This window comes from Xiphophorus couchianus, chromosome 16 (assembly GCF_001444195.1).
Source record: "Xiphophorus couchianus chromosome 16, X_couchianus-1.0, whole genome shotgun sequence".
Lineage (NCBI taxonomy): Eukaryota > Metazoa > Chordata > Actinopteri > Cyprinodontiformes > Poeciliidae > Xiphophorus > Xiphophorus couchianus.
Window position 1 is genome coordinate 9,042,702 of NC_040243.1, and position 11,651 is coordinate 9,054,352.

At 40.9% G+C, this 11,651-nt stretch overlaps 1 protein-coding gene across 4 annotated transcripts; it reads right to left on the reverse strand.

Annotated features, from left to right (window-relative positions):
* raver1 (ribonucleoprotein, PTB-binding 1) lies at positions 1 to 9,859 on the reverse strand. 4 transcript variants are annotated; one of them, XM_028043133.1, is made up of 15 exons: positions 9,463 to 9,859; positions 8,504 to 8,570; positions 6,324 to 6,793; positions 5,303 to 5,494; positions 4,636 to 4,756; positions 4,471 to 4,571; positions 3,886 to 3,967; positions 2,861 to 3,063; positions 2,693 to 2,771; positions 2,447 to 2,592; positions 2,230 to 2,301; positions 1,970 to 2,104; positions 1,752 to 1,817; positions 1,509 to 1,660; positions 1 to 1,406 (listed from the first exon to the last, which is right to left on the reverse strand). In XM_028043133.1, the coding sequence occupies exons 1-14, from the start codon at positions 9,790 to 9,792 to the stop codon at positions 1,514 to 1,516; spliced, it is 2,211 nt and encodes a 736-aa protein (XP_027898934.1). In that variant the 5' UTR covers positions 9,793 to 9,859; the 3' UTR covers positions 1 to 1,406; positions 1,509 to 1,513. The 4 variants fall into 4 exon arrangements, with proteins under 4 accessions (XP_027898934.1, XP_027898933.1, XP_027898936.1 ...); XM_028043132.1 differs by having other exon boundaries at positions 1 to 1,660; XM_028043135.1 differs by having other exon boundaries at positions 1 to 1,660; positions 3,886 to 3,964; positions 9,463 to 9,858.
* Between the last annotated feature and the right edge of the window lie 1,792 nt (positions 9,860 to 11,651).

Below are 11,651 nucleotides of genomic sequence, written 5' to 3' on the forward strand. Positions count from 1 at the left end.
TAATTGATTTAAATAACATTTACTTGCGTATGCCACACTAACATACAGAGGCAATCATGGTGGTACAGATGAGGACACAGCAGTGGAACCAAATAATTTGTAAAATTGGCTGATGAACGCACAGTAAAAAGCTGCATCTCTTGGTCCATACACAACATGAACAGTCTACTGTGGTGCCACTCTTCAAAACGTACCGGGAGCACGACAACCGAAACACGAAGCAGAAAGATTCATTCAAAAATAAAATAAATGTAAAAAGCACCTGACCACAGGTAGGAATAAAGAAATTACATCCAGGACTCTAAAAAGAAATCAAGCTTCAAACTATTTACACAGCAAACACAGAAATAGAAAATGTAGATGGAAACCAACAGAGTAGGATGATTACTACAGAAAACGTTAAGGCTCAAGTATAGCTGCATTTATAGCAGAAGTAAGAGGTAATGGGTTTTCACAATCAAACTGTCAACCATAAATTAAATAAAAAAGACAGTTATGTTTTAGACTAATCAGTGATTAGTTCCTATTAGCATGTCCCCCAACTGAATGAAAAACAAACACAGGCTGCCTCCAATATTTAAAGGCTCATCAAGACAAGTTGTCCAACCTGATAGCAGAAAACGTTTCCATCTACAGTTGGCCCAAAAATACAAAATAAAAAAATCCTGCCCTTGCCCAAAGAAAACTAATGATTTGTGGAGAGATGAGTACAAAACTATCGTTTAGAAGTGAGAAGAGATTAAAACAGTGACCTGTGCCCTCCCAAGTGGACAAGCAGTGCTGAAAACAGATTCTGGAAACCAGAAGAACAATGTGAAAGACCTCAGGAAAAAAAAACTGAAAAAAAGAAAAAATAGATTGAGAGAAACAGCCCCAGACTCACAGCTGTTTCATAATATATCAGACATGCACAACTCATCATTGGTGGATGGAAAGCCGCATGTTGAGCAAAGAAAAACCTGCCTGGAACCAGTTTTACAGTAAAATACAAAACCATGTAGAAGAAAGAAAAAATATTGAACTTTTTACATTTTTTAAAGGCAATTTCAAAAAAATGCCTGAGATAAAGCTCATTTTTTAATACTTTGCATGTCCCTTTGGAAAGTGTGAACAGTACAACAGCCAAATATTCAAGAAGCAGCGCTGTAAACTGGCCAAAACAATCTGTAGCTACTAGCACATCACACTTCATGCAACAACAAAAAAAAACATTTGCTTCTTGTTTTTTTTTTCCCCTCAGTGTACAAGTCATACACAAAATAAAATAATTTAAAAGTTACTTTACAAAATGGTAAATAAAAACACACTTACATGGAGCAGAGAAGAACAAAAAAACCCACACACCATACAGAGTTCCCACTGTCCAGACAACAAGCTGCGCTCGCCAGCGCCCTCCGGGGGTCACTCTGAGGAGCAAACAGATCCGAGGACGACCCGGGGTGAGGGGGCTTTGCATCCTTTACAAGGAGATCCCGCTTTGTTCCAAATGCAAAAATAGCTCAACATACAATACTCAGAAAATACGCTTTCGCTTCAGGTAGGAGTCCGCGTAATGGCCGCCAAGGCCTTGGGAATGCTGGCCCACATAGCCTCCCTCTGGGCTCGGCTCCGGCGATGGGATCAGGCGGGAAAAAACGCGCTTCTGGCTGCTCATTGGGGTCTAGAAATAACAGAGGAAAATGGTAAATAACAGCTTTTTATAAAACCAACACCTGTAAAGAAAGAAGGGTTTGAGGCAATCTGCTAATTACCTTCATAACATTCCCTAGGCCTGGAGAGTAGGGGGCGCTGTGGGTTACTGGAGGCATTCCCACAGCCTGTAGACAAAAACAAGCATTTCTCACTTACCCTCACACTGCAATGTTAATCATTAAACACTGGCATCCTGTTATTAGCCTCCTTCTTCACATCCAGGCACTGACAGGTGATCAATACTTCAAACAGAAACTGATCGGGTTTTGCTGGTTACCTTGTTGAGGTGGGTGGCAGGCAGGCTGCCATTGCTGCTGGCTTCTGGTCCTGAGCTGAAGTACGAGGAGAGGGGTGGGCTGCTTGGACAAGCGTAGTGGGAAAAGTGCTCACTGTAGTTGGGTTGATGGGAAAACTGAAGAAATTCCAACAAAAAATTATAAGAAAAACTGATGAATGTACTAAATTCACTTTTAATGAATGGGGAAAAAATGCCTTGGATAATGTTGAAACAGCTGAACACACACACACACACACTACCTGCTGACCAAATCCTGCCAAGGCTCCAACGTCGAGGTTCTCCTGCTGTTCGTACAAGTAGGCCAGGGTATCCTGAGGAGAAGCAGCAGATGGGCATCAGACCAAATTACATCATATAGACCCATAATTGAGCAGCAATGTGCAGAAAGAACCACAAGTGTCCAAACGACATCTATTCATGTCAAACTCAACCGACGGGGCAGGAAGAGGTGATCACCTGCTGTAGAGGAGGAGGATACTCGGGGCTGTACGAGTCCTGGTAACGCAGGTTGTAGTTGGGCTGCATGTTGTGATGCGTGTGCTGGTTAGACACGTTGTTTAGTGTTGGCCGCTTCCTGTAGGGGTGAGGCCTGCTGCTCGCTGCTGCAGCGAAGGGAAACATGAGCTGAAAGTGTCTGGCTGACTGCTTGCCTTGCACATGAACAGATTTAGATGGAAAAAATATATATGTATGGCATCTCACCTGAAGGATAAACATTGGCATTGAGAAAGGCGCTCTGAGGAAGGTTCATCTCTTTAGGAAGATCCCCTAGCATCGATACCTACCAGTGAAGAGAAGGATTTTTGTTCAATTCTCATCCAATCAGATGATAATTAAACAAAAAATATATACATCTACTTTGAAACATACTCCTTGTGCTGTGAGACCATCTGCCCCCATCATGCCACCCATCAGGGGTAAGGAAATGCCTGGCAGGGAGCAAGAGGGAGTCTGAGGGAAGCTGCACGCTGATGTGGGGGAATCCTGCTCCCTCATTAGGCCTCTGCCAAGAGACCCTGGCTTCAGAGAGGGCACAGCCTCCGTCTGCAGAGCCAGACCTGGGACCATGCCGCCTGCAGCAATCCAAACAGATCGATCCCAATGAAGAGCTATTGGGATACATGCTAGCAAAAAGTTCTTAGTTTTGTAAAACTGCATTTGGTAGAAGATATTTCCGCCTTTAGAAAACAAAATAACTGGAAATAAATCCCATTAATTACTTTTTCACCCCCATACTTATCCAGAACTGGAAAATAGTCCTATTTTCTAGTTCTGGAAATTTTACAGTAAGGCTCACCTTACCTAGCCTGAACTGGTACCAATGAAGCACACTGGATTGTGTTCCATTGAATGCTCCGAGTTCACAATATCATTTTCTAACCCAAGTCTCTTTAACAAAAATTAAAGAGACTTAATTTCTGTTAAAGAGAAAAGATAAAAGGAGCACAACTTTTATCCATGTTGTGCTCCTTGGTCTTAATGATGTTCACCAACAATCTCTAATGAACTGCTGAGCATAATTGGTTGCACAGATGTTAACTTTGTCACATCAGCTTAAAGAAGGTCCCAAGAACAAACAAACAAAGAAAATCCCTCTACATCACAGTTATGCCCTTCTTTGTTGTTCCATCACAAGATCACAGTAAAATACATTCAAGAAAAAGGCTGAAAGGGTACAAATACATTTAAGACTCAAGCTACTCAGTATTGTTCTGCTATGGAATGCTAATTGCTAAAGCGTGATTAGAACTGATTAATCAGAATATTTCAGCATTGGCAAACGCTAGAAGTGTGATGCATGATTAAGAGGATACAGATGTTTATAATCAGATGAAAAGCAAAAACATGTCATTAGTCGCTCAAGGAGCTCCGGCTGGAAGTGAAAGATGCCAAACCTTGAGGGAGCTCTCCAAGCAGATGGACTCCCTGCTGGACGGGCAGAGCAGCCAGAGGATTGTCCCCGATGAGTCCTGCCTGCTGGCCAAAGGACAGACCAGCGTTACCACAGGGTCACCTAACATGGCTGCAGCACTCAGAGAAAAACTGCAGACGCACAGCAACACACTAAAACCAGCATTTAAGTTCACTCACCAACTTCTCTCTCAAATATCAGCGTTTGACAATCCAGGCGTATAATAGAGAAGCACACCCACAGCATCACTCAGAAAACCCTCACTCTTCCTGAGAGAGCTTACCGACCACAACAACTGTCCCTTTTTACCTAAAAAACGGCTGGAACCCATCAAGCGTCAGCCTCCACCTCACACACCATCATCACTCACACAAAACACAACAGGGATTTTTTTTTTCTCTTTACTGTGCAGCACCTGAGCCCAGAGAAGATGATTTCCCAGAAAGGCTTGCTAATGGCACAGAGGAGCAGAACAGAGAGGAGGAGGAGGGGTGAAGATGAATCAAACAGAAGATGAAGGATCAGGAGGAGAGATAGCATCAGGGCGGAGGCCAAAAGGTAAGGGTACCTGCTGGGCCTTAGCCTGGTTCTGAAGGAGCAGCTGCAGCAGGGCCGCCGACAGGGCGGGGTTGGGCAGCAGTGGGATGGCAGGGGCCGCTCCGAGGAGACCTGCAAATAAACACCATCAATAAACTGAAAATTAACCGATAAAGAGCTCAGGAGGACTGCTTACCCTGTTTGTGTCCCTGTGACAAAGTGTTGAGCAGCATCTTGAGAGTAGCAGGGTTATTAAGACCAGTGAAGAGCTGCATGGCTGTGGGGTCAGGGAGGAGACCTTTACCCCTGTTCACAGCCTTGTAGGTAGGAACGAGAAGAAAAACCATCAGCAAATAAACCAACCAGAAAAAAAAAAAAAAAAAAAAAAAAAACACTGGTGTGGGCATTTGGCATACATTGTGAAAATCTCTTATAAGAATTTTGATTTATTGTTTATCATGATCAATTTCAGTTATTGATGTCAAGCAAAATAAAACTGACAGTATGATCAGAAATTTTATTTTTGAAATTTTCTCCAAACGTATCAATAAATCAGTAGATTTGAAAATATTAGATTAAATGCACTTGCTGCGTTCAGCTTGGTGAAATAAATCAAACTTGTTTTTTAAATAAGCAGCATCCTGAAGCCCATTTCAGATGAGACTGTTTTCAAGAACATTTGTGATGCTATGAATGCTGTGCCATGCAGTCACAATCCTGCAAAATGACCTAAAGATAAACGCTTTTTTTTTTAATAGTCTTTATCATCACTATAGTACTGCAAGATATTGCGATAAAATTCTAATATCACTGATTCCTACAACTGACCATGTGGCCACTGTACACAAATTTTCCCTTAGTACCATTGTCTGGGCAGCGATCAGTGCAGCCAGCATGCTTCTTCCAGGAGGGCCGGGGGCACAGAAGGACACCCTGATGTGCGTCCCGCCCAGCAGCCGGCCGTCTCCGAGTCGCTGCGCCTCCTCAGTCATCTCCGCAGTGGCGAACTCCAGCACGGCGAAACGCCGGAAACTCCCATCTTGCCCCTGAGCCAACTACGGAGAGAAGGTCCAAAGGTAAAACCAACCCGGAGATCTACATATGGACTAATTATTTTGTGCCATTTATTGAACTGAATGGCAGCTCAAACGCACAACAGATTCATTTGAACTGGTTCTTCATTATATCTTGAAAATCAGTCACATATAATCAGAGATGTGGCTGATTTATTACATTCACCTGAGTTTTGTTAAATTTTTTTGAAAGTTTTATATATATAAAAAAATTGTTTATTTTGCCTCATTTTGTAGTTATGTTATTCATATTCATCTATAAATTTCAAAATTTCCACATAACTACATTTTGGTACATCTAATGATGTAATTTTTTTCTTATTTGAGTAAAATTTTTGGGAACCCTACCAACTTGCGCATATAAATCATACTTTTACACATATACTTCTGTTAAGCTCTGAATTTATGTTTCCACCATTTTGTGATGAATTAAGAAAGAGAAAATCATACTGAAGGACACCAGCTGATCCTTTTGGTCTTTACCAGCAAATTCTGCCCCATCGCTATAGAAACCCAGGAACCACATAAAAACTAGGGTAACAGTGAAAGATGCTAAAGACCAAGCATAAAGAAAAACATTAAAACAAATTTAAAAAATCCCAATACCCTCAGGGTCAACTTGTCATAAGCATAGCCTTTTTCACCAAGTTTCAAAAACATATCACCTGACCTTAACCTGAATAAAACAAATATAATAGCATCACAAGCATTTTTTGAAAATCTGTTCATTATTGTTGTTGAGGGAAAAGGAGGAATAATTGAATTTATTATCTTGACAAGCAGCAGAGTGTTGGCGCGTGCTGAACCTGACCTGGCAGAAAACAGGAGAATGGGTGTCGGCCAAAGCGTTTCGGAGATCCTGGGCAGTCAGGAGGTTTGGGGGCAGCCGGTCCACACACAGACACTTGGAGTGCAGCTGCGGGTATGTGAGCGAGCCCACTTCGGTCCAGTGGACGTAGAGCATGCGGGAGCCCAGCTGCTTCCCCAGCAGCTCCGACTTCGCTCGGGCCGCCGAGTCCTTCTTCATGTACTCCACGAAGCCGTAGCCCTTCGAGTGACCAGTAGATGCGCTGTACACCAGGAAGCAGCGCTCCAGGTTGCCGAAAGGTCGCACCAGCTCCTCAAACTGCTGCTGGGTGAAGGCCCGGGGCAGGTTGGCGATGCACAGCAGGGTGTCGGTTGGCTGCAGCTGGACGGAGATCTCCCTTTCCCGTAGCATAATCTGGTGGAACTCCTTGATGGCGCACTGGGCCTGTTCACCGTTGAGGAGCGTCACAAATGCTGGGAGAGATGGTGGGGAGAAAAGAAAAAAACAATACACACTTGGAATGATGTGAAAACCAAATAAAACTTGTAAAAATCAGAACTAAAAACAAAGACTAAGCTTTTCAAACAGATTCAAGCTGTGAACCCCGCTGTTGACACCGTTTTCTCTTAAGCTTGTCAGATAAAAGACGACGCTGATGGCAAAATGGCAGACGACACCGTCTCTTCTGCCAGAGCATCCTTACTGCTCTCAGCGAGACTACCAGCGGGCTCAGTGTCGCTGACAGCCACATCAGGACTTGAAAAGTTGTAGTTTTGTTGACCTTCACTTTATCCAAAGTGACAGACTTCTGATATTGTGAAGATAAAAAATTTAACAGCCCTGCAACAGCTTGGCAGTTTCAGTGCAGTCACTATTTTCACCACTGCTATTCATTTTTCCCAGTATTATTATCGTCAACCTTGTGGAGACATGGCTTTGCGACTGCAAAAAAAGTAAAAAGCAAGCATCTTTCAGGAGCTTCCGTTTTATCAAATTTCCTATTCCTGGTTAGGGATGCAGCTCACACAGACACTGATAATGCAGCTTTAGTTGAATTTATGACAAAGCAGTGGGAAAATCGTGACAAAGGGAGTTTATGGCTGCCATAATGATGAATTACTGGAACACACTGGGCATTTTAACCAAGGTTTTTATGTTCAAGTCGTTTGTTTCTGAAGCCATTTCCCTCTGTGCCTTACTAGTTGTGATGCTCATCTTTAATACTGCAGTCAAACTTTTCTTTACACAGAGCACAATATAAACCTAAAGGCTGCTGTACATATAAAAACTAGACTTTTTTTTAAACAATCTAAACACCTCAGTATGTAGAGGAAGGCAGTTAAATGTTTCTAAGGATAAGATATGAACACTTCAATTTTTTAGAGGCACTGTTTAAAAGCCCATCTAGGGACAAATGCTGCAAATTAGCTGTTGCTATTGCACTATGACGTAAACATGGGACTGCTGTTTTGTTCAGTTTGTCTATGTGCGTCTGTCCCCATCAAATAAACGTAATAATAATAACAGTTCTACTGTTTTGGAAAGAGACACATTTAGTAATTTGATTTTGACACAAAAACGTCCTCTAGATCTGTGGTTCTAGAGAAGAAGTGTTATTGTTGGTAAGACACATTCCCTGAGAGCAGTTTGTGTGTGTCATGTGAAGGTAGAATTTTTAGTAGTTCATTTAGAAACATAGTCTTAGGTTTATGTATTCAGCCCAGGTAAATTGTATTATTAAATGTGCGAGGACATGCTTTTTTAGCAAAGCTTGCATCCACAACTTTGACGCTTATAATTTCATAACCTGAATGCTTTATTAATCAAAGAGGGACGTTACTGTCTTACAAATGCTCAGTCCAAATGTGCATCTGAAAAATTAAATATGACAAACAATACATGCGAGAGGAAAAAAGATGCTCCTAAAACATTAAAACATAAAGGCAACATAGCTAAAACATTAGGAAAAACAGTTTTGAGCAACTGAAATTATTTTAACCTATGAACATTTGTAGGTTTTCTGTAAGTTGCTTCAAAGTAAATTTACCATCAAACACTTCAAAATATTGCAAACAAACTATGATCTGCTGCACTACAGCAAACAGATAAAACATGAATGGATTATACTAGCTTTTGATATTACTTTGAGGGGTTTAGTCACCAAAATAATAAGTTAAACCAACCTGTGCCCTTGTATTTGTCAACAAAGCAGTACTTTAAATCATAGTTTCCCAACAGCTCATGGACCTCCTGTGAATAAACATTTACAGAAAATAAAGAAACATTAGAAAAAAGTTGTCTTCAATAACAAAACTTTACAAAAATGAAACCTCAGTTCTTTTTTTCTGTGAGAAAGATGCAGGCTGTGATACATGGGGTTAAAGTGCTGAAATTGAAATTTTGAGCCTGACAATTAACTCTTTCACGTCCACAGTTAAACTAGTGCACCTGTGGAGAGAAAGGGGAGTGGAAGGGCAACTGCCTCATTGTTGAGGCAGAAATTCTGCATTGCTTTTGCTCATTCACAAACAAATACTGACAGTCTCTAGCATTTTCTGACTCGTTTTGTCTCTACGCCTTCCACCTTTTGTTACAGGACCCTCACATCTCGAACTCCCTGTGCTCCCCCCACTGCCTGCGGACAATGGTACTGCCCGCAGGCCTACAGCTCCCCACGAGTCAGGCACGTTCCGAACCAAAAATAGATTTTAAAAAGTACAAAACATCAATGAGAGACCAAGACTGCTACGTGAAACAAGTAACTCGCGTCCTGATTAAACACCTGCTGCAACTTGTCTTGTTAATTTGACCCAAATATCAAAAGTTGCTAAAAGTTGGTGAAACAGGCCACAGATGACCACTATTGTCCAAACAGCTATCTTATCACCGGACATTTGAGATAAATTGCAGTCCTCTCAGACATGTCACGGTGTATATGACCCAATTACACTTTCAGAATAAATTTGATACTTTTTGGTCACAAGTAAACAGTCGCGGACTAAGCCTACACATCACGTCAGCAAAAGTTAAAAGGCAGGGTTAAAAGGTTAGCAGGCTAACATTCGTAGCATGATAGGCATATTGGAGCTAGGATAACGTTTAGCCAAACTGCTCACTAAAGCATGCGCAATTTCACATTTACCTGATTAGTAACATCCGGTGGTAAATTTTTTATAATTATTTTCCTACGGTTGTAAAACTCCCGACGTGTTCTCTCCAAGCGGCTCTCAATATCTTCAGGGCTCAGTGGTACCAAATCCTCATCGACCCTTCGTTGACATTCTGGGCCCGATGTGGCGTCTTCTTCCACCGAAGCGAATTCGGGGTGACGGTGACGGTCACCGGACATAAAGTTTTCTTTATCCGTAGCGAGGTCGTGATTTGCGCTAAATGGTCGAGAGACAAATGTGGGCCCGCTGTCTGCGCCTTCATCTGTGCCTGAGGTGGTACTAAGAGACACGGCAGCCGCCATAGCCGGAGTTCGGTGGAGGTTTAATCCGGCTTGAAACTCGGTCAGATTTTGAGCAGTTTAAACAATACACACATGGACCCAGCGCCGCTTCTCATTGGACGAGCGGGAAACGCATTCTCCATGACTACTACGCAACGTGCCGTGGGGGCGGGGCGACGCTTCCGACTAGCATATCCACCTGTTATGTATGGTAGTCCGCTGTACTGTAACAGTTTCGTGGCGGTTAAAAACAAAACAAACAGTTGCTAAAAAAAGAGAGAACAAATCTGACATAGTGTTTATAATTACAAATCTGTCAATGTATCCACAGATAGGGTTTGTTTAGAAACCGATGGGTGAAACTTAATATAATAGAATATTGTTGGAAAGTTAAATTATTTCTGTTCAAAAATGTTTTATTGTGATATCTTAACAATCAGTTAAGATACAGATGTGATACTTAAATGCTATAAATAATCATTACATGGAGATATAAGTCAAGTGTTATTGCTGTTTATTTTCATGTCTTATAGCTCATAAAAACCAAAAATTAACATTTTCAGAAAAGTAGAATGTTTTTAATATTGCACATTTTGAAGCATTCCAAATAATTGTAACAAAAAATGTCAGACATAGAAATTAGTTACATACTATGTATAGTATGTCTACTATAAAGTATAAAGTATGTCCTCTAAACTTCAAAAATGTATTCCTTTTGAATAAATTGCTGTATTAGTGTAGGGTGGCATGGAAATGATCAGGTTTAACTAGTTGGACTGGACAAGTGTCAGTCATGGATATCCAAACTTCTATTCTTCCTAGGCAAAACGATTTTTTTTTTCAGATGTTCAGGGGGCTTTGGTCTTATTCACAAATTTTGATTAATGTTTTTGATAGCGTATCCTACTTTTCCAAGCATTTATGTCTCTTTTCTTGTCCCTGTATGTCTAGTAAATTGCTCCTTTTTATGATCATTGTAAAAATCTTACCAGGAGACATCACTTTTCAATTAACTAAATAAAGACTAATAACTAATTCCTTTTAATATTTTTTTAATTATGTCATTTTAAATGCATATTAAAATAATAATCTCTCCAGTCTTTTACTACGTACTTTATCTTGTTTCTTTGTGTATTTGTTTGTTGATTCCATACCTTTTTTTTCAAAAGCTTGAAGAAAACCATGAAAATAAATTTTTTGTGGCTCATGGCAGGTGGATGAACCAACAGACATTCACAAACGACAACAAAAATCCTTCAATTAGTGGCTGAGAGTTCAGAAAGCTCCCACTGTTTCACCTCACATGGTCATACTGACCTGTTCCACAGCAGGAGAACCACGTTAACGCTACAGAGAAAAGTCTTTACTTTTTCCATTGTTTGAGACTGCAACTGGTTGCATTGAAAATAAATACCGCAATGCTGTGGTGAAAAAGAGGAATGAGAGATATCCTGTTTTTAACATAGAATATTATGTTTTCTTAAGGTTGTACTGTTGGGAAAGTACTACTGCAAGTGCATTTTCCCTCACAGTTATCCAAATACTGATTGTAGTGGGATATCAATCCCTGAAAAGCAATGTAGAAGAAATCTGAAACCTCTTTTCATTTTAGAACAATCGTACTAAATACTTCACACAAAGAAATGGCACTAAGGAAAAATCATGTGCCTGCAGGGGGCATTGCAGTCCAGAAAAGACGTATTAAGGTGCTAAAATCATGCACTAAAGTCTTAATTTGAAGGAACATATGTTTATTTACCACAGTATTAATAAAATAATGCCTGGTATCCCTTCAGTTTTGTTTCTTCAGTGACACCAGAGCTATAGTCTTTTGCTTAGTAACGAACCTGCACAATCCTTTCTGTCCTCATGTTTTTCAA